Here is a 22,866-nt window from a genome sequence, read left to right on the forward strand (position 1 = left end):
GCCTTACTGACACTTTTGAAAATGTGATAAGTATTCGTTAAATGGTGCTGATTGAGTAGAATTGTGCCAACTTTTTCACAAAAGGGGCTGAAAATGCCAGTGTGGTACCAACGGGCCAATGAATGACAAAAAGAGCTGAATTTGATACAATTATACCAAGTGTGGCAACACTGCTTCCCAGATTAGTATCTTTCGAGCTCTGGTAGAGTAAGGGTCGCTTATCGTGCGAACTGTGTTTACTGTAGAAATGACATTGAGATTTTTGGAAGCTCCAAATGCAGCGTTCGTTTGCGCAATGGTAGGCCATTAAATTTTGATTCAAGCTTGGAAAATCCGCTTCAGAGACGTTCACTATGATTAAGGAGACCTACTAGGTCCACGCCCTGTCAAGAGTCAACCTAGTAGGTTTTTCGCTGCTTGGAAATTTGAAGAATGGACGGGAAAGCATGGAGGATGACTAACATTCTCCAACGAATCGTTTGGACGAAAATTTCATCAAATAAAGGAAACTCTCGGACCAAAACGATCGTTTCAGTGTGAAAATGATAGCCGAATAACTTAACCTACCCAGAACAATGGAACATGAAATTGTTAGTGAAAATTTGAACATGAGAAATATTTGTGCGAAGTTCGTGCCAAAAGTGCCGGTCAACGAGAAAACAAAACAAAAAAAAAAAAAAAAACAAACAAACAAACAAAAAAAAAAACTTTACACTTCCCATCAAATGTTGAAGCAAGTGGAGAGGGAACCGAACCTTTTACACAACGTAATAGGCGACAAAATATGGTTGTTCCGATATGACCTTGAAAGAAAGCGCCAAAGTTCAGAGTGGTGCATCAAGGAATCTACGCGCTCCAGAAAGTCAAGAAAGTCCAAGTCCAGGCTAAGGAAAGAGGTGGTACGCAATGAATTTCTGCCTGAAGGGAAGACTATCAGTGCGACTTACTACATGGAAGTCCTCAAACGCCTGCGAGACAGAGTCAATCGAGTCCGATTGAGATTATCAAATGCTAGATCCTCCATCACGATAAAACTACGAATCACACCGCATTCGTTGTGACGTCATTACTGCTTAGAATTGGCGTTGCAACGTTACAGCATCCACCATACAGACCAGACATGGGCCCAGTGGACAATTTTCCATTCTCAAAGCTCAAAAGAAGATTGAAAAGTCGCCGTTTTAATGGTGTATTTTCCATCCAAGTAGCAACGACTTGTATTCTGAAGAGGTTGTCAGGAGCTGACTTTTAGGAGGTGTATGCTGCGTAGAAATCGAGCTGGCAGCAGTGTATCAATAGTTAAGGAGAGTACTTCGAAGATTTTTAACAAGTTGTACCAATTGGATCAATAAAATTTATTTCCTGGACCTAGTCTTATTACTTTCCGGACAAACTCTTTCTCTCTACAGGTATATATATACATGGTACTATGCAAATGCAAATAAAGGAACTTCAAGGATGAAAACGTCATTCATTTTCCTCCAGTTGAACCTACAAAAGTATTTCTACCGCTATACACATAATGCTCGGTCTTATTAAGAGTTTCATCAAAAAGCATGACAATATTTGAGAAATAGGCCTAAATTTCCTAAGATTAGAGATGCTTAAATCAGAGGGTGAGTGTATTTTTGTGGACCCTCAGATCGGTGAATGTTCCATGATGAAAAGCTCACTGACAAGCTTAATTATATCGAGGAAGAAAGCATGGTTGGCATTCACAAAAAATAGGAGAGATTCATTTTGGGGAATCAAAGACCCGATAATTTCTACGATGTTGTGTCTGACCTATTACTTGTATATCAATAATTGGAGAGCAACATGAGTCTTATAATACACTTATTGATTCACACGTAGATTTCCTCTCCGCAAACTTGGCGCTGTGAGTGACGAGCATTGAGTGGTTTCATCGGGCTACTGAGGAAATGAAGTAACGTTACCACGGAAAGTTAAGTCTCTCCATGACAGCTGATTATACCTGAACTTGCCGAGGGATGTTCTGGAAGCCAAATGCATGCGAAAATCATATATTAAAATATTTTAGATACAAGTTTCAAGCAGGCTTTTATTGCAACTGCATCTTCATGCACGGATAAGTTACATAAATAGTAGCACACATTTCTTTCCTCTGTCACATCAAAACTGGAAATCTTTCAGTTTTACGTCCCACGGTTATGCCGGTTAGACTAAAGGAGACGGTGATGATGATTAATGAATGAAATGGTGGAATGAATAGTGGGAGGAAACGGGAGAACCCCGAGAAAACCCACGAACACGGTGTTTGTCCACTACAAAGTTCACTTGGCGGGGGCTGGGATCGAACCCGGGACCCCAAGCACCAGAGGTGAACGCTCTACCACTGAGCCACCGCGGCCCCCCATACACATCACATCAAAACTGGGACTGACGGGAACAAAACTGGAAACTGATCTTAAATCGGGGCTAGAAATACTGTTAGGTTCATATAATAGAGTTTTAAGACATAAAAAACGTGTTCTTTTGTTGGTCAGTTTTATGAAAGGAATTGATGTAATGATAGTGTCGGAAGAAACGGAAGAACTCTGAAAAAACTCACGAAGAACATGGTCTTGTCCATCAAAAACTCACATAGCCTGAGAATCCCCTCGCACCGGAAGTGAGTGCTCGACCACTGAGCCACCGTGCCTCCTGTCTTTGCCGGATCTTAATTCAGAACCTGCGTACAAACAGAGAAAGAGAAATACTCTTAAAGAATAACCCCACAACCATTCTGTTTCCCAAGGTATTTATTCTATGTCGTTATGTAAGCCCACAACACTAAAATCTAGTAGTAGTTGCGCACAGGACAGGTGTTCTTTAAAAAAGCATCCAAAAATACGGACACATTTCTATCCCCATGGAACATCCAAGCCGAAAATCGAAAAATAAAAAAAAAAGATTTTCGTAGGCGATTAGATTTGCTAAAGGTCTATCCGTGTTCAGTATTTGGTAGCTAAGGACATGCCATTCATTCCTATGCGAAAAGCTGATGACAGACAAACACACACACACTCACACTTTAAGAATAATAAAAATATATATAATTTTTATTATTCTTAAAGATACCGTAATACAATAGTACTGGATTCGGCTATGTAGAATTTCTATCTACAATGTTCCGTGATATTTACTACCTTTATTTAGTAATTTTTGTGCATCACCGTCTCCTTTAGCCTAACCGGCATAATCGTGGGACGTAAAACTTAAATATTTCATTTTTTTATTTTTAAAAAATAGACAAATTAGCAAGAATATTGCCTATTCGTAAATATGTAACAAGTAGCAGTATCACGTGTACATAACGTGACAGAATTTGGTTTTGTATTGGCGTGATATTTTTTCAATTAATATGGAACCGGAAGTTGCAGTATATTTCTATGACTTCTGGTTTTTAGTAGAGGGATTAGGGAGGAAATGGAAGAATATATTCTTAGGACGCTTAATTGATTTGCTGAGAACTATTTCTCGCTATCTATTACCGTTTTTTACTTCAATAGTGAGCAACATTATAACCGAAAGATGTTAACTTTTGCCATTTTCGATTTGAGTAGACGGTTATCATAAAGATGGTACTCATTTTTTTAAACATTAAATCGATTTTTAAAAAACGCGCATCTCGGTATCTCTTATCATTTTTGCTCTATGTGGATCAAATTTGAAGCTGGAACTTGTAATGAATTTCTATCACTTCCGGTTCTAGTAAAGCATTAAGAATGAAGATGAAATGTATTATTAGGTCGTTTAATCGATTTCAGGAGTTAAAACCGGAAATGGTTAAATTCTACTTTCACTTTCGGTTTCAGTATCACCTCCATCAATGGACTCGATTTCTATGTTTTGACCCTCTGGATCCTGGGAAAATTTGATATTGATGCATCAATCAGTTCTTAAGATTCCTATTTTTGTATCCTAGAGGAACGGACACACGGACAGTCAGTATTGCTAACCTTTTCAGAACGGACAGGAATTTCAAGAAAATCGTAGACCTTTACGTTGGCGGCCCTAGTACCCCTTCTAACATAAGCTTTCCAACAAGGTATGGCTTATAGCTCTGTGACAATTAGGGATAAGTTCCCCCAAAAAATTCTGAGGGGAGGGAGAACTAAAAGCATCCAAAATTTTCCCCAACACTTCCGCTGTGGGACCTCCGATGTGAATGAAATGCAAACCGTTGGAAATTTTCATCTTTTATCAAGAGATAGACACATAAATCATCTCTGTAGGGTAACTAGGAGCCGAGCTACGGAGGTTTAAACTACTGGCTCAGCGCCTGAGCGGTTAGTCCTGAAGAAACAAAACAAAACAAAAAAAAAAGCGCATTACAACAAAATAACCGTTCTTCAAAACCACATTTTATGAAAAGTATTACTGTAATGTGGGTTCGTCGGTTCGTCGAATATTTTTTTTAAGTAGGCCTATTTTTAAAAATAGAAGACACTACTCGAAAACTTCACGACAATGACACTAAAACAGTGGTTCTCAAACTTGTTGTTACTGTGACCCACATTAAATAATAAAAGTACGCTGTGGCCCACGTACATTTATTCCAATCCACATTGACATTCTTTTTCAATAACTGTATCATACGAAATAGTACGCATGCGCAAAGAGGGTTAAAGTGTTTCCATAGGAAGGTAACACAAAGTTAACACTATTCCCGGTGCAATACCCTACCCCGTGACAGATTTTGATTCACTCACTCTCTTGCAACCCTTAACCCAGCATCTCTACTGACTGTGCAACAGGGCCGGGCTCTGAGTAACCACTTACTCTTCACCTCATTAACAAACGCTTCCAATTTTCATTTTCTGAAGAGTACTTCACAACATGTGTTTCTTCACCAATGGGTCGCGACCCACTCTTTGAGAAACACTGAACTAGAGTATCTTTGCGAACCCTTTTACGAATGAAGGTGATTCCCAGAAAATCATCTGATGCTGACTTTGGTTCACATAGAAGAAAAGGTTTATATCCATAGTAACAAGGAAGAGTAAAGGGAAAGGAAAGGGCGGATATGAATGTTTGTTCGTACATAATACAAACAAATAATAATAAAACATATTATTTGAGCGATAGCTATGAAACTATAACCAGGGGGTAAAAGTGAGGGGAAACGCGGGGAGACTCCATCCTTTCATCTCCAAAAAATATGTATGGCGTCCTCCAGTTTCTAAATATTACAATGGGCAAAGATAGACAGGGGAACGGCGGGACGTCATGCCTTTACCCACCGTCCCCTAATCTTTTCAGATCCACTTTTACCCCTGAATATAACCAATCTATTTCGTGGAATCCGGAAATTAAAAGATTGTTTCGTTTACTACAGACATGGATGAGTAGTAGGCAGTTTCCGCGTAAACATAATTAAACATCCGTCCAAGAAAGTCAGGGAAGAAATGAAAGCGATGTACATGTAAATATTCGAGTAACTTTTTTTTTCTTTCTTTCAGAAAATACGTATATCTTACGGATGCTTGTAGATAGGGATAGCTAAGGAAATTATGAACCCCGTTTGAAACTTCTCCAACCACCGTAAATTTTCATTTTCTTGTTGTGATCAATGTTCAACAAATAAGCAATCAAGTATTGTTACAGCATATTTCAATTGAGAAGTCCGGATTTGGTATTGGCGGGTCTAGCCCAGAGGCGGAGAATTTAGGCCCATCAGTTTTTGAGTTATAAAAATAATTTAATCTATTATTTATACGTTTTTGAAAGTTTCTGGGTTCTAGCTGTCACCTCTCCAGTTTTAACCTTCTAGATTCGCCACTGGGATTTGGTTGTGGGATGGTATAGAGAATACATTGTCATCCACAGAAATTACAGTGTTGCCAGAATAACAATTTCCCCAAAATCTAAGTTAAGACAGCAACCAGAGGAACGAATTCAACTGTATTTGATTACGTATCATGTTGTTTTGGTATCCTGTGAATTACTTTTTATGTAACATTATTATTTAATTTTAATAACTGTATGTTAAACTATTTTGTTTACTACAAACTAAATACAACTGTTATTTAAAAAGTAATGAATGGCAACATTGAAAAACCTTCAGGTTCATATTTTCTGCTGTGGAATAACATTATCTATGATTGTGATAAGTTGCATTTCATTATCTCCTTTCACTTCAGGCTAAAGAAAAAAGGTACATTTTGCATTAATTTTAGTAAGGCAGGCTCTTAACACCGAAATATCGAAACAAAGAAACAGATAGCAACTCAACTTAATTCTCTTCTTCTTTTAACCTATTATTCAAGATGCCATGTGCATTGATCTTATATGACAGAGTTATTACTACTTTAATATCCTACACCAATATAACATCCTTACGAAGAAACCACTATTATGATTAGAAGCGTGAGTTCGAAGTTAGAAATGGGCGAAACTCTTATTAATGAATACCGAAATCCGATTTGTAGAAAAACCGGTCTTAAAATCAAAATCGCTTTGTGATAGAAAGCGAAACGGTTTTCACCGAAACAGCTTTCTATAGAAAATCGATTTTTTTTCAAAGCCAGTTGTTTGAAAGCTTTTAAAAACCAGTTTGGATTTTTCTTAAAAATCGAAAGCCAAAGAAGTAGCTTTTGTGCCCACCACTATTCGAATTGAATAAAAATGACGGCAAATAACTGGTTGGCCAATATATTATGTTTAACCAACGTATTCCTCAACTTAATCTTTGCAATTCCCGATTCCCAAACATGTTGACTATTAACCTAGTAGGGCCTACCAAGTGTGATACTATGAATAAATTGTTAGTTGGCCGATATACTACTTTTAAACCAACATATTTCTCAACTTTATTTTTACAATTTCCAAACATGCTGACCATTAGCCTAGTAGGCTTCCATGAGAAATGCTATGGATAAATGAGGCAAATTGTTGGTTGGCCAATATACTTCATTAAACCAATGTATTTCTTAACTTCACTTTTACAATTCCTGCATGACTTCTTAGTACATGCTAACCATTAGCCCAGTAAGGCCTACCAAGTGTGATGCTATAAAATGTTACACTCTAATTCCAGGCTCCTAGCTCTGAACAAAGTTTACTTTTACTTTACTAATACCAGGCTCCTAGCTCTGAACAAAGTTTTACTTTTACTTTACTAATGCCAGGCTCCTAGCTCTGAGCAAAGTTTACTTTTACTTTACTAATACCAGGCTCCTAGCTCTGAACAAAGTTTACTTTTACTTTACTAATACCAGGCTCCTAGCTCTGAACAAAGTTTACTTTTACTTTACTAATACCAGGCTCCTAGCTCTGAACAAAGTTTACTTTTACTTTACTAATGCCAGGCTCCTAGCTCTGAACAAAGTTTACTTTTACTTTACTAATGCCAGGCTCCTAGTTCTGAACAAAGTTTACTTTTACTTTACTAATGCCAGGCTCTTAGCTCTGAACAAAGTTTAGTTTTAGCATCTTTTTAAGTAAGAAATAAAACGCTAATGGAAGTTTGTCTGTCAGTTTATTAGTTGAAAACAGTCATTTATTAGGAAGAAGTTACGGACGTTGGCCAATGTGTAACGCTCTATTCAACTGTAGATGCATCCCCCTAGATCCCTGCCTAGACGATGCAAACAGTGCAAATTAAGTTGATTGTCATATCCTTTCACAACAACGGAGGAATATTTTATAACCACATCTTAGTACACTGTACAGCCTTGCATTAGTCAAGTATGATATTTTAGTTCAAGATAATGATTTTATTTGCTTCAATCTCTCTCAATTTTATGGTATAAGTGAAAATAAATTAAAAGCAAAACATAAAGAAATTAATTTAATATATAAAGGGTGTTCCAGGAGGAAGGGGCAATACTTCGGAAAAAAGGGTGGTATGGGTGATTCTAAGCAAAAAAAAAAAAAATCATACGAACATGGTTCCTAATCTCAACGGTTTGAGAGCTACAGGTTGTGAACCGTTTTTGACTTCATGTTGCTTATTACTCACCCTGTATCTATTCTACAGATGTGAGACATAACGGATTTGAAAGGTAATGGAATTGCCTTTCCAACGGTATGCAACATGTGACAGTGGTGTCTTTGGAAGGAAAGTTATTGAAGGAAATTTGGAAATTCAGTGTTGCCATCTAATTTCCTTACTTTTAACTTTTTCTCAATAGTCCTCTTTTTAAAGACACCACTGTCATTTCTTACTTTCAGGCTTAAGTTAAGATCGTTGAGACAGGAGAAAATATCTACCAAATAGGCAACTTTACACAACGAATCAAAATTACACAATTTCTAGTCTGAAAATGAATGTAGCCTGTCTAAAAGAAACCAATGCACTTCGTCAAGCAGCTCAAAAAAGCGAAGTAAGATTTTACCTCTTGACTACCAAAGTATTTCAGTATGTAAGGAAAATCGCGTGTGTTCACTGCCAATTTCTTCTCATAGATCTGTGAAAAGATAGGAACTTAGAGAACCTGATTTAATGAAATTAGCTCTTTGTAACTTTATCCAGAACAGATTTCAAGTCCTCAGACATACGCCCCGTTGCTAAAGCTCCTCTGTGTATGATGCAGTGAACCCACTTTAGTTGCGGTGCTAAGGTTTCACTCGAGCCGTTAGGTCTCTCCTTAACCTTGTGTCTGATGTTCGAATTGCATCACGTAAAAATGATTGAAACACTTTCAAATGAAATTTTAGAACATAGTTAGGCCTATTTCCTATCTCAAACCAGATTTCTTATAATGTCACTTGGATTAAATGGTATGTCCTAAATAGGTAAGGGTTTCAAAAATGAATACCATTTCCTTTTCTTTGCGAGGTTCATCTTTATACTTTCATTTATATGCGTATCCGAAGTGGGGGAATAGGTTCAAATATTTTCCAAATATTCAAACCTATTCTCCCCGTGTGGAAAATAAAAAAAACGGGAATTTCAGATAGTTCCTAATAAATCTATTATGACTTTCGAATTCATTTTATGAAAAACTTTTGAACCACCCTGTATGATCACACAACAATGTATGTTAAGCCGGTAGTCTCGATTTTGTACCATGCTTCGAAATATTAGTCGTTTTACGTCATTTTAACATTATGGACTTTGAATGATTTCGAATCTTTTTTTTTTTTTTTTTTTTTTTTTTTTAAGATGGAAAACAAGTTTGTTCCTTCAATTAAATGATCACAAGAAATATTTTAACAATATTTACATACTACATTCCCTTTGATTATTCTTAACACAGAATATTTGCAGCCAGCCAACTTTTGTATGAAACAATTATAGAGAAGAATGCAATAAAGGACGTGATACGCTTTATTAATCAGCCAAAAGGAACTCATGTATTTACAATAACAAAGCGGCTTTATAAAATTTCAAACAGAAATAAAAAGTGAATGCATGACCAGACAGTTAATCGTGTGTTATAATATATTCTTTTGTTGAAAGGTATGCTTCAAAACATACGACAACAGGTATGTTTCAGCTGCTATGAATGAGAAAATAAACGTATGCCCATAACTAGAAATAAAAAGAGAGGAAATGTAACTATAGATAAATTCATGGGGGCATAAGGTTTTCTCGTCTTGGCTCGTAAATTTTATAGAAGCTCGTCTTGTCAACATTCTCAAAAAGCTTGCCTCGTCTCAAAATTTCTGTCGTTTTGTCAATTTATGGTCAACATTTAAATCCTGATATTTTTCTCAATTTTAACATTTAAACCCTGATATTTTTCTCAATTTTAACATTTAAACCCTGATATTTTTTTCAATTTTAACATTTAAATCCTGATATTTTTCTCAATTTTAACATTTAAACCCTGATATTTTTCTCAGTTTTAACATTTAAACTATGATATTTTTCTTAATTTTATCTACAAGTTACCAGAATCTTTGCGTGTCATGAGAGGTCCAGGAAGAATGTGATATAATAGCATTTAAACCATCTTTATTACTGGATTAGTTTGTGTATTGGCTTGGGCATTTTTAAAAGTTGTTAAATGCTCTTCATGGTGTTCGTACAATCACTTCATTAATTTACAGTGAACCCGCGTAGCGAAGTCGCTAACGCTCTCGCCTTCGGTGCGAGCGGTCCCGGGTTCCATTCCCGGTGAGGGCACTCGGTCGAAAAACTGTAAAAAGCTTATTCAGACCAGCCATACTGAATGAGGTTTTCCTGGATTTTCCTCATTCACACTAGGCAAATGCCGAGGTAGTACCTAACGTATAGGTCCCAGGCCGCTTCCTTCCTTCCCTTTCCCCGGATATTGTGGTCGCCGAGGGACTTCATCCCTCATACGTAACGGGCTAAATGGCCAGAGATGCCGAAAGCCCATAAATCTAAATCCTAAATCACAAAAACTTCGTCAATTTACAGATTTTTACTAGGAATTATGTAACATTAGAACAGTGTTTGAAATCTAAGACCAAACTCGACGACACTCCTGTATACAAGACTCGTGAAATTTCTCGGCTTGTTTTAATTTTCTCGTCTCAAAAACGAGACGAGATGTAAATCAAGTTGCCCGTGAGAAGGGAAATCGGGCTGTTTCGTCTCGAAAAACGTTTCTCTTTCTATTGAAAGAGTTCTATCTTGGAGTGAAAATTCTGTGTCGGTTTGTTTCGTGCGCAACTCAAGCTGAGGAAATGAAAGATTCAACTAAAGTCTTTCCAGCCTTAGAACAAAGTAGACGTAAACAAAGCGAAATGTATTACTCCGCGGCTCACACGTGCTTCAGTAGCGAGAGACTGAACAGCAAGATCGTCTGCTAGCTTACTGTCGTCGCATAATTTCCGAAGTGTAAGGCTACGGTTGGTTGTTAAAATAATTAACGCGCTAACACTAACTACTGCTATGCTGGAAATATGTATTTTCTTGAATCCTTATATAAACGAGATTGTCTCTGTTCCTGTTGTCCTCTTTTGTGTTTTATAGAATGAGACGAAGATGGATTATTGTCACTCATTGTCGCCATGAAACTCTGTATTCTACAATTTCAAATGTGCGGAGTCGGCACGCGAACGCATACACATGCGCAGTAATTAGTATATGTCCAAGTTGGGTGAGGTTAAAATAAAGCTACATCTGTTGTTAAATATTACATTTACGAGGGTTTCTTATCACAAAATAAAGAATAAATTCAGGTATCTTTATTTGAAATTATTATTTTACTAGGAATTATATTGCGGTAGGATACTAGTGCAGTGAGAACAACAACCAATCACTGGTCATCGACCGACAGGTAGTCAGGTAGGTTTGTTTACATCTACTTTTTTCTAAGGCTGGAAAGAGAATAGAGTACTTGGTTGAAGAAAACACGACTCAGGTCGAATCAGGCCGGTAGCCAGCCCAAAAATGTAGGGTGGCTGAAGCTAGGGGGAGGGCGATCAACTATATTATAGTCTATCACCATATTATAGTTCATTTGCAAGCCTACTGTGAAAATTTTCGGGGGGACAGCAAAAATTTAGGTCGGCCCGACCCCCTAGACCCGCCTGGATACGGGCCTGGGTCGAATCTGTTTTGTTTTAGTCACGGTGATGTTTATAGTGGAGGGATGCACTCAGTTATTGTATTATTGAGCATGCAGCTGACTATCGATGTTGTGAATCCGATGTGAAGTTCCCTGGCTAAAATAAATCACGTATGTGAGCCAAAAAGTAAACGCTCACCTGGGATGATAATGGTGGTTGAAATGCTTCGTTCGTGTCTACCTTCACTGAACTCTTATTATGTTTATTAGCTACGTCGACCACTGAGAAATTCACTGGAGATCCAACATTCCCGTAGCAACCCTCGCATTACAATACACCACTGGCATAGGAAGACGGCAACCAGGGATCTAGAAAGTGTTGATTGTGACATCTTAAATTTAAAAAAAGAAATCAACTTTTGGTCTACAAGTTATCGTCGTCTGTTGTTTTGTTCCAGGCTGGACTACGATGGAGAGGCGTGGCTGCAGCAACTAAACGCAGAATTTCTTTCTAGATGTTAAAACATTTGTCCAATAACAGGTGATTATTTCCATCTACAGAAACTAGTATTGAATAATATTTAATAATCATATTCAACAGCTATATGGAAGTCATTATTTTTGTATTGTGCTTCAGAACAACGTGAGGTTATATGTTGCGAGACTCACCCGTGACCCAATTATCACACTTGGTTAAAAAATACTGACCCGGACATTGTACAGTCCGCAGCAAAAAAACCTGCAACATGAGCATATAAGTTTATTGTGAAACGACAAAGTCTTTTGCTCCAAAATAAGTGTGCAGGGGAGGACGCCGAGGTTTCTCGTGGCGTGATTTGTGCCACTTAGACGTTATGTTGATTCCCTGCTCTGTTAGGCATAGTTTCACAATAAACTTATATGCTCATGTTGCAGTTTTTTCTTCTTCTTCTTTTTTGCTGCGGACTGTACCGTACGAAAACAATAGTTCCGTACCCTGTACAAACGATCTACGCACTGGTCAATTTCTTCGAGATGCATGAGCGCTGGAGACCGGCAATTGTTAATGATGGAGACTATTGGCTTTCTAGATAAGTGTTACATTATTTTTATCGCCTTTCTCTTCGTAAGACTTGAATTCCAAAAGGGAGCATGGTCGCTCAGTGTTGGAGCGCCTACTTGTTGTACGTGGGGTCCCTGGTTCGATCCCCGGACAAGTAACCTTGTGGTGGATTTTAAAGAGATATTTCCATTTTCTCCCACATTATCATTCCGCCGATTCTCCAGTTAAACTTCACCTGCTTTAATCATCCGTCTCCCTTAGCCTAAATGGCATAAAACTCGGACGTTAATTTGAAAGGTTTTTGAATTGCACCAGGGACTTTTTGTGCACTTAACACAAGAAGAAGAGGGTGAAAGACAACGTTGATAAATGGTGTTTATATAGGTGATTGCAACGGTAAAATGAAGACAGTAGCTGACTAACAAAATGCTTCCTAGTTCTCAATTTATGACAAATGAACTACTAGCGATGGCGGACGGTATTGATTTTATACTTTCTATAACCGCTTTAGAAGGTATATCCCATAGATTTCAACATAGAACATTTTTCTTTTCGACTCGAATGTTTCTAAATTTATACATGAAAGGAAAAGGATTTGATTTTAAAATGCCGTAAAGATTCAGATTCTCTGTCATTATCGGAAATTAGTGTGTTTTATTTCGAAGCAATATTAATGAACGTGTTCAAGTGATAAATCCATGTTTACACAAGTTCTTGTTTATGTTGTATTAGGCCCGTAACCAGAATACTAGGACAGGGGGGTTCCGAGATCATCTTTACGGGGGCTGATTTGAGTTCAGCTAATGTTCATCCATACATATCAACAAATACGTAGTTGAAAGATTTAGGAGAGACAGCCTCCCCGGCCAAATCCTAGCTAAGGATTTGTATTTTATCCCTACGTAATCAGGAATCATGGCCTATATTTCTACTTTATATCTTAATGGGGCACATTGGCTCAATGGTAAAGCATTCACCTCTGGTGTATAGGGTCCCTGATCGATCCCAGCTCGCTCCAAATGCACTTTGTGGTAAATAACTACCGTGTTCATGGGTTTTCTCAGGGTTCTCCTGCTTCTCCTCACTTTATTCATTCTACCAATGTATTAATTTCTCATCATCACCGTCTCCTTTAGCCTAGCTGACATAATCGTGGGACGTAAAACTCAAAGATTTCATTACATTTTCCATATCTTAATATTCAGATTTTGAAACTCAGAGATCTGAAACAGGCCAATCTGAATTTTGAGATTTTGTGTTTCGATGCCTTACTGAACAGCAGCGTTATAAAGATTGTTACGAACTATTAGGCCGGCTGTCCATCAACCAGAGGACAGGACAGCCAGACACTGGTGCAGTACTCTGGCCAGTGCAACAAGGGACTACATATTTACTCGAACACAAAGGCCTTACAACATTGCGATTGAGGCTCATGCTCAATGCACTTAGGCCTTTGTCTCTCTCTCTGTCTTTCTCCTCATCCTCTTCTGACTCTCTCTCTCTCTCTCTGCCGTGGCTTGGCTGTCCTGCCTCTGATCAATGTGGTGCCGCCCTTGGCGTGAGCTCTGAACCATGATCGAGGCTTAATCCTTACTTTACTACTGGGACATATGTATGCCACCCAGTGGCAAAACCTGTTTCACATATTCTCACCTGTATGAGGATTGATTCTTAATTGAACAAATGCCTCATACAAGACTACATTGATTGAACAAAACGATAAAGTGATTGTCATTAGATTAAGTCAGCGACTTGTCAAACTTCTGTAATTATAATCATATTGCGAGAATTTTTAGACCAATATACAGGGTGTTTCGAAACAACACCGAGAACGTTTGGGAGGTGATTCCTGACATCAAGATAAGACAAAATATATAGACCAACTTGGGCGCACAAATGCTTCCTTTCGGAGTTATAGGCTGCCGAAATCATGAAAAATTGAACTTTAAAGGTGCATAGCTCCAAAAGTATGGGACCTACTGAAATCGGTTCAAGACTTCACTTAGGAACTAATATGTGCCCTATCCAAAAACCTATGTTTTAGAATCGTAAGGTACTCACGCAACAGCTTTTATAGAGGGAGTTTGCCTACGGGTATATAATTTGAAATACTCACCTACTATCTCTATAAAAATTGTTGCGGAAGTACCACCGGATTCTGAAACATGGATGTTTGGATAGGGCACATACTAGTTCCTAAGTGAAGTCTTGACCCGACTACGTTTGGTCCCAAACTTTTGGAACTATGGACCTTTAAAGTTCAATTTTTCATGATTTCGGCAGCCTATATCTCCGGAAGGAAGCATTTGTGTACCTAGGTTGGTCTATACTTCTTGTCTTATCTTGGTGTCAGGAATCACCTCCCAAACGTTGTCGGTGTTGTTTTGAAACACCCTGTATATAAGTGTAAATATAGGCTGTTCGAATATTTTCATTACCACTGGGACAAACGTACACATTCTAAGCAAAAATACACGTGGAACACACATACACCATTCCTCTAACAATTCAAAGAAAAAACGAGGGGTCAGTTTGTTGCGTAATGTTACTTTTCCGAGCTACATGTTTAAAATACAGAGTAATTAAATTCTAATGTTATTCGCCCCGAAAAATATGGTAATGGAAGGGTTAAATCCAAAGCAGTTGATTAATTCACAGAAAGAAGCATCGTCGAAGGCACATAGCCCTCATTGTAGAAACCGTTCCTCACCCCACTATCTTGTACTCAAGAAAACTGATTACAGGACCGTACCACCGGTCTCGGCACCTTACTCCTGCTCCATTGGTTTAGTAGCTCCACCTAGCTACGTTGGGGTAAGCCGGCTAGAACCTGCCATGCGGGTCAGAAAACACAGACATAAAAATAGTCAAAAAGGAAAGAAAAGAAAAGAAAAAAAGAGCAGGGTTTAGTCGGCAATCTGAACTTATAATACAACTTCTATTGGCCATTTTAGAGCCATGTCCTCCTATTTGTGGGATGTGGGATTATGTTTTGATCTCAGTTTGCGCCAAGTGGGCTCTGTGGTGGAAAAACATTCTGAGTTAAGTTTTTTGTTAGAATTTTTCCGTTCATCTCATTTTCTTTATTCCACTATCTCATCATCAGTGTCTCCTTTAACTTCGGTGCACAATCGTTGGACATTAAACAACACAATATAAGAAAGTTTAATATACACGGTTATCCGAACAGTACAAAGAGACAACAGAATAATTCCATTTTTTAGTGATATTCTACCTAAAGCCGAAAAGAAAGGTATTATACCAATTGAAGAAGAGAAAAGCAAACTTTCATTTTAACTCAAACGTGAAAGATGTAAATGCTTCCCAATTACACAAAACTTAGTGCAAACAAGAAGTAAAGAAACTTGGCACTGCTGCGAAATCTATTATTATTCAAGTGAATTCAAGAATCTAGGTGGACCTTTGTTAAAAAGAAAAAAAGAAGGCAGAGTGAAAAATTTCATTAACATTATTTTGGTAGGCAATTTCCTGCCGCCGCATTTCAAAGTTTCCTTTCCAAGTTTCTGAAACGTTTGTTTGAATATTCAATGAAGTCATCACAACGACGGAACTACTTTTTTTTTTCTCGTAACAAGCAAGAAACACTGTTTGTGTCTGCCTTTAAAGAAAGTTTGTGAAGGGATTATTTAAGGAAATTTATTTTCCGAGAAGCTTCACAAATACCTCGTGATTCTTCATAGGTAGACGCTCTTAAAATTAGAATCCTTTGGCATTTACAAAAAACAAGTGACAATGAATCTAATCATACGTGAAAAATTAAGCAATGTAAATTATAATGCTAAAACGTTATTTACTCGTAGTTAATAGACGGTGGTTCAAGTTGTTCTCTCATATGATAAGTATTATTAACCCTTTGCGTCCCAGGCGTCATTTTCCCATGTGCATGATGTAATACCGGTTTCACGTACTGATAAAAGACTGTCTATAGACCGTTACATAGGGCAGAAGGAGAACATTCACATTATTGATAAAAACAATTATTTGCATTCTGGAACATTTGGACTGAAAGAGGGAAATTCAGATGTTCTGAAGGGATTTTATGCTGCTTCAGGTTGGCAACACTGACCGGAGATCAAAGACATAGTTTCTTTCTTTTCCGGTCTCGTAGTTGATAATTGTTTATCGTCAAAACAAACACATGTGTTTTTTAATTGAATGCTCCTTTAGGAGTACCATCTACTGAGACAACACTTTTTTTTTTACCTTTCTGTCAATAAGGTACTGTCATCTAAGGAGAAATACGAGAACTAAGTCTTACCTTGCATCCATTAACAAATTTCAGCATCTCCAGGATTAATACAACCCTTAATAAGGGATACGTTTTCATGACATCCAAGATTCATACGGCCCTTAATAAGGGATACGTTTTCATGACATTCACATGGATATCAATGGTATGCTAGTCATCTAAGGAGAAATAATAGAACTAAGTCTTGCCTTGCATCCACTAACAAATTTCAGCATCTCCAGGATTAATACGACCCTTAATAAAGAATACGTTTTCATGACATCCACATGGATATCAATGGTACGCTAGTCATCTAAGGAGAAATAATAGAACTAAGTCTTGCCTTGCATCCACTAACAAATTTCAGCATCTCCAGGATTAATACGACCCTTAATAAAGAATACGTTTTCATGACATCCACAAGGATATCAATGGTACGCTAGTCATCTAAGGAGAAATAATAGAACTAAGTATTGCCTTGCATCCATTAACAAATTTCAGCATCTCCAGGATTAATACAACCCTTAATAAAGGATACATTTTCATGATATCCACATAGATGTCACTCGTACGCAAGGAATTAATGAGAGTCACATTGGAAGTAAGGATAAGTCATTTCCAAATTGACTGCTCTGTGACGCCATATGTTTGCTGCTCTTCTTCTTAGCAAACCACATGGAGAGAAGAAGTAGGCAGACACTCTGACGTTCATAAAATACCAACGATGTAAGGACCAATTTTTGTCTTATTCCGTTTCAGAAAAATAAATAAACTCTGACATCTCTTTCAGCAGCTCCGTCTCGGAGAATTTTTTTAAAAATAAAATGTTAAGTTTAATGTTTGTTGTCTGGGAAAGTCAGAGGTTATGCCAAGAAAGGTCATGAGATGGTATCGCGCTTACTTAGATTGTTAAAGTGAAATATCTAAGCTAATTTTGAACAAATCTCCCTTCTATTAACCATTTTAAATACAAATTCTTTATCATTCTTGTGCTTTAACATATGTAATGCACTGTGCTTTAGTATTCACAAAATCAAGGATGTTATAAATAGAGGATCTGCCCATATGTATCTTCATCCTATTAAATCGGTGAAGCCAAAAAGCATCCGAGCATCGCAGGTCTGATTGGCTACTCTCGTTTCTGCCATGATTGTTGGCTCAAAACATTGGATCCTATTGGGCGGAATGGGCAGAGTAGGGGTGGCGAAACTGTGACGTATGGCTTCAAGATTTTGTTGTAAGGGCAGATCCTCTATTTTATAAGATTCTTGTACAAAATGCACTTGATAAAATTTATAGTATTTATAAGTATAGAAGAAGACGAAAATATTAGAAATTACACCATCGAATTTGTAGAAAATAAAATGGATAATGAAACCAAAACTGAGTGTAAAACTTGCATCATGTGATTTTATCAAAAGTGTTGTACTCTAGTCATTCTTCCTGTATTTAAAAGTTAATTTATTTACAGAATATAATTACAGAAAGAAGTAATCACTGATCACTCTGATGCACCACTTTCTATATACCCAATTGAAATTTAAATTGTATCCATTATGCTATGAAAGTGATATCAGCGACCCTGCCGGCTGCAGTCGTAACTAATTGCATCATTTGCTCCTGGCGGTACCTAATTGTATCATTTTCAAACGGAAAGGAAATGTGATATATCAATTAGAACCAGCATGTTCTCAAAAAGTCAATTATGAACTTCAGTGATCGTTATCTGTATTTATTTGCAAGATTTAGGATCATCTTCCCTAGAGGAGGATCACTTCATTACTTACGGAAACCTAGGAGACTGATTCTCGTATGTTGAAAGCTGGATTATCATGAAAACACAGGTAACATAAACATATCTACAAGCCGAGAAAACTTACATTGAAATTTGATATCCAATTTGTATATTTTTACATCATTTATGACATTATTGCCAATTTGCTTCATATAGTGCCGAAGAGAACTGTCCCGGTCTGGAAGAATCGCTGTCTTTTTTTTTTTATATAGCTTTACAGATGAGGAAACCACAGTCGCTGTCCTCGCATCCTTCAGTAAAAGCCTCCAACGTAGCACGCGGCGTTTATCCTATGAATGTGGAGTTAGTCGAACGTTCATTCGGAGGATGCTTTTCACTAACAAGTGTCATCCATACAAACTCCAGTTTCACCAACAGCTAACAGAGGACGATCCAGATCGTCGAGGCGGGTGCAGTTTGCAGAATGGGCAACAGTGCAACTGGCAACCAATCCAGATTTCCCCTTGACGATGCTCTACTCCGACGAGGCTCATTTTTACGTCAACGGAGAAGTAAACAAAGACAATTACTACTACTGGAGTGGCAACAACCCTCATTGGAGTGATACATCAGGGATGGTTGATGGTCAGCAGGTTATTGTATGTTGTGATATTTTTGGCACGAGGGTATTGGCCCATTCTGAAAGCCAACCTATACCTACGGTTGCTGGACGAGGATATCCTGCCGTCATTGTTGTCGGAGGACGGTTCATATCAAACGTTTTTCCAGCAGAATGGAGCACCTCCCCATTATGGACTTGGCCTGCGGGGAGTACCTGGATCAACAGTTCTCTGAGATGTGGAACGGACGGTGGAGTGGCCACCACGATCTCCGGATCTCAATTTCTACCTGTGAGACTACCTTTAGCCCACAGTATACTCCGTCAAGTTCCGGAATTGCAGCTGTCGTGCAGCGGATTGCGGATGCATATGCTTCTCTGCGTCCAAAGACATTGCTGGCTGTGCATGAGGAGTGGAAAAGGCATGTGGCACACACCATTGTAGCACTGGGTGGTCATTTCGAGCATGTCTCGTGATGGTTTCCAAAAAGGATAAAACGGGCCATACTTCATCAACGGTTAGTGATATGGCAAAATGGACAGCAGCATTGCATTCCTGATCAAAACGCAGTATTAACACATATGCCTCATGACTACCCTTCTATTTAAGAAAATATCAAAGATTTCAAAATGGCGGATTTCAAGATTGTGGCCGAGATTCGTGATCTACTCTGCCCATTCTTCTTTTGTCAATATGTGAAATTACCATCGTTTGCATTGTCTATCTTTCACTATTACGATTCAACAGTTTATGTGAAGTATTTCTATAACATAGCATAGCCCTTCTCCCATCAACTTTGACTCCCTCCCCTCCGTTTCGTATGGGACTTAGCCGCTATAACTTTGCACATACACATATTTTCACATCCTCTATCAGGCGCACTATATCTCATCTCGCAAGTCGATTCATCCATTTGGACCCTTTACTTGTTGGGTTTGTTTCAAACATTATAACTAATGTATGATATGTGACAGACAATTCACACAAGTGGGGTTATAATGTTGTAATGTTAATACGACCGTCCGTTACTCCATACGTTAACTCTTGAACGAACACGAATTTTTAAGTTCTTTTTCGCAATAGATAGCTAGAATGATTATCTTTGCCGAATTCGTTAATGGAGCAAATCCGTTAATATCGTCAGGGGTAACGGCGATTTCCATCTCTCCGTTACTTGCACACGAAAAGTCTTGAACGAAAATAAATTTTTGAATTCTATATTTTACAATAGATAGCTAAAGCGATTATCTCAGCCTCATTCGTTAATTGAGTTAATCCGTTAACATATTCACTGGTAACGGTGAATTACCTCCATCTGTTAGTTTGCACGGAAATAAGGTAATTCGTGAATAAAAGGCAGTTTTTGAATTCTGTTTTTTCTATCTTTCTTTTCCTTTCTTTTCATGTTGTAGATAGATAGAGCAATTATTTCGGCTGAATTCATTAATTGAGTCAATCCGTTAACATCTTAATAGGTAACGACGATCTGCGTCTTTCCGTTACTTCAACACGAAAAATTTTGAACGAAAGTAAAATTTTTTACGTCAATATTATGTAACAGATCCTAAAGCGATAATTTCAGCCTCGTTCGTTAATGGGGTCAATCCGTTAACCTTTGAACGAGTAACGGTGACTTTAACGGTGATTAACCATTAAAATTTTTATTGGTCCCCAGAATTAAAATTTTTATTAATTAAATTAAAAATTGAAGAGTTCTAACAAAAACTTGTGAACAATAAAGTTGAGCATATACAACTCTTAACATTATGTTATATAATAAGCGAATATATAGAAACTACTTAAAATTATAATTTATAACTTTATATCCTAACCTAACCTATATAAAATATATCAATTGTTTTAACTACTTACATTGTGTAGCTTTAAACAGTATTATTTATCTTTCAAAGGTACACGATGCATTAATGTTCATAGGTACAAGAGGGTCACCATTACGAAACAAAGTTCTCCACTAGCTTAAATATTGAATAGAAGTTAAAACTAAAAATATTACTGTATTCACCAATGATTCTACCCCAAGTTTGGACCAATAAATATCACAAGTTGTGAAAACCGAAGAGTACAAAATTCAAAACGTAATTACAAAAAATCTTCGTTTTGGGGGTGAAAAAATTAAAAGGAACATTACTCGACACAACACTCAGTAAACAACAGCCAAACGCGTTTGTAGTGCTTTTTTTTCATTTAATCTTTCAAATGAATTTTAATAACTGCACCTAGATAGCTCTGAATTGGAGAAAAGCACAGGTGTTCAAAGGTACAGCGCTTTCCCCTACATGATATTTTTCTGTCTCACTTTTTAAAATTATTTTTAATATACTTCACTGCTTTTTATTTACTCACTAAACTTAAAAATGTGGAGGTCATCTTAGAAGAAAATGAGATGAAATGAAATCTTTTAGTTTAACGTCCCACGATTATGCTCGTTAGACTAAGGAAGATGGATGATTAAGGCAAATGAATGATAATGGAATAATTGGTAGAATGAGGCAGTGGAAGGAAATGGGGGTATCTCCGAGAACATTCATAGACACGATGTTGTCTCATCACAAACTTCCTTGGCCGGGTGTCGAACCAGGGAACCCCACGTACCAGAGGTAAGAGTTCTACCACTTTTTTTTTTTTTTTTTAAAAAAAAAGTTAACTGATTTACCGAACGTGCCTCAGTAAATTAAGTACCTAATTGCTATGCTTTTACTACACTTAACTCGATTATTCAATAACGACAAGGACAAGAACACACAAATATCGAGGCTCTAAATTCCAAAGGCTCTCTCAACGCGCATCGAACACGCAATCCCGTACACCAAAAGAGCATGTGCTACGTACTTGACCAGCAGGAAGGCAACCACTGAGCCACAGTGCTCTGTTATCTTAGAAGAGCCTTAACGGCGGATCTTTCCCAACCGTATGGCTTCCCACCGAGAGTGAAAGCCCTGAAGAAGTGAAAATAATCTTTTATGAACTACGAAGCTGTATTGGCATTAAAAAAATATATATATATGAAGCTCAACATCTGATCACTTATGTTTTCTTCATCTTTAAACTTTCTTCGCTAAGAGAAATAACCAGCAAAGTCCTCTATGAGAAAAAACATACTAGCGCTGTGCTACAAAAATGGGCGATTTCCCTCGTGACTATGTGCATAGCGTACACGTCTTTGGTCTAGGAGTCCCATGTTCGATTCTCGGCAGGAACTCATATGGTTCGGTTCACACGTTAAGCTGTACGTCTACGTCTCATATAGTCTCGTTGCTGAGCGGGACGTTAAATTCAAATTTAATCCAATCCAATACATAAACGGGCTGAAATCTTTCGAAGTAGTACATTATTAACTGAATAAATGCAACTAAAGAGCCCGGAAAATATAGCTGCACTTTAACCACTTATTTTTTTTAATCTTCAAAGTATTTACATATTGCCAGCTCTTAAATGAAATTTTCATAACTTACCATAAGAGGATTTTTCATTTTCCATATAATACATGAAATTACTCACCCATGTGGTTGAGAGTCGTTCCGGCAGAGAACGCCCTTGTTGACAGTACATTTCCCGGTAAGTGGATCTGGAGGAGCAACGTTTACGTACGGTGGTTCTTCCAGAAATGTTATCTTCAAGTGAAATTTTTCAGGAGCACCCGGTGGGGGTGTATGGCTATTTCCCGGCCACACTATATCCTTGATATCTAAACCATCTTGTTCCCATGATTTCCAAACGCCAATCTATAATCAGAAAAAAAAATAATTATATATATAAAGAATGAGTTC

At 37.6% G+C, this 22,866-nt stretch overlaps 1 protein-coding gene across 2 annotated transcripts in view; it reads right to left on the reverse strand.

Annotated features, from left to right (window-relative positions):
• LOC145680415 (glutamate receptor ionotropic, NMDA 2B-like) overlaps window positions 1-22,866 on the reverse strand; it is an 868,333-nt gene that overhangs the window by 197,530 nt on the left and 647,937 nt on the right. For both annotated transcript variants that reach the window (XM_081750925.1, XM_081750926.1), the window contains exon 8: window positions 22,598-22,821. In XM_081750925.1, the coding sequence (XP_081607051.1) occupies window positions 22,598-22,821 (224 nt within the window). The remainder of the gene's footprint in view (window positions 1-22,597; window positions 22,822-22,866) is intronic.

This window comes from Thermobia domestica, chromosome 3 (assembly GCF_964235325.1).
Source record: "Thermobia domestica chromosome 3, izTheDome1.hap1.1, whole genome shotgun sequence".
NCBI classification, from domain to species: Eukaryota; Metazoa; Arthropoda; class Insecta; order Zygentoma; family Lepismatidae; genus Thermobia; species Thermobia domestica.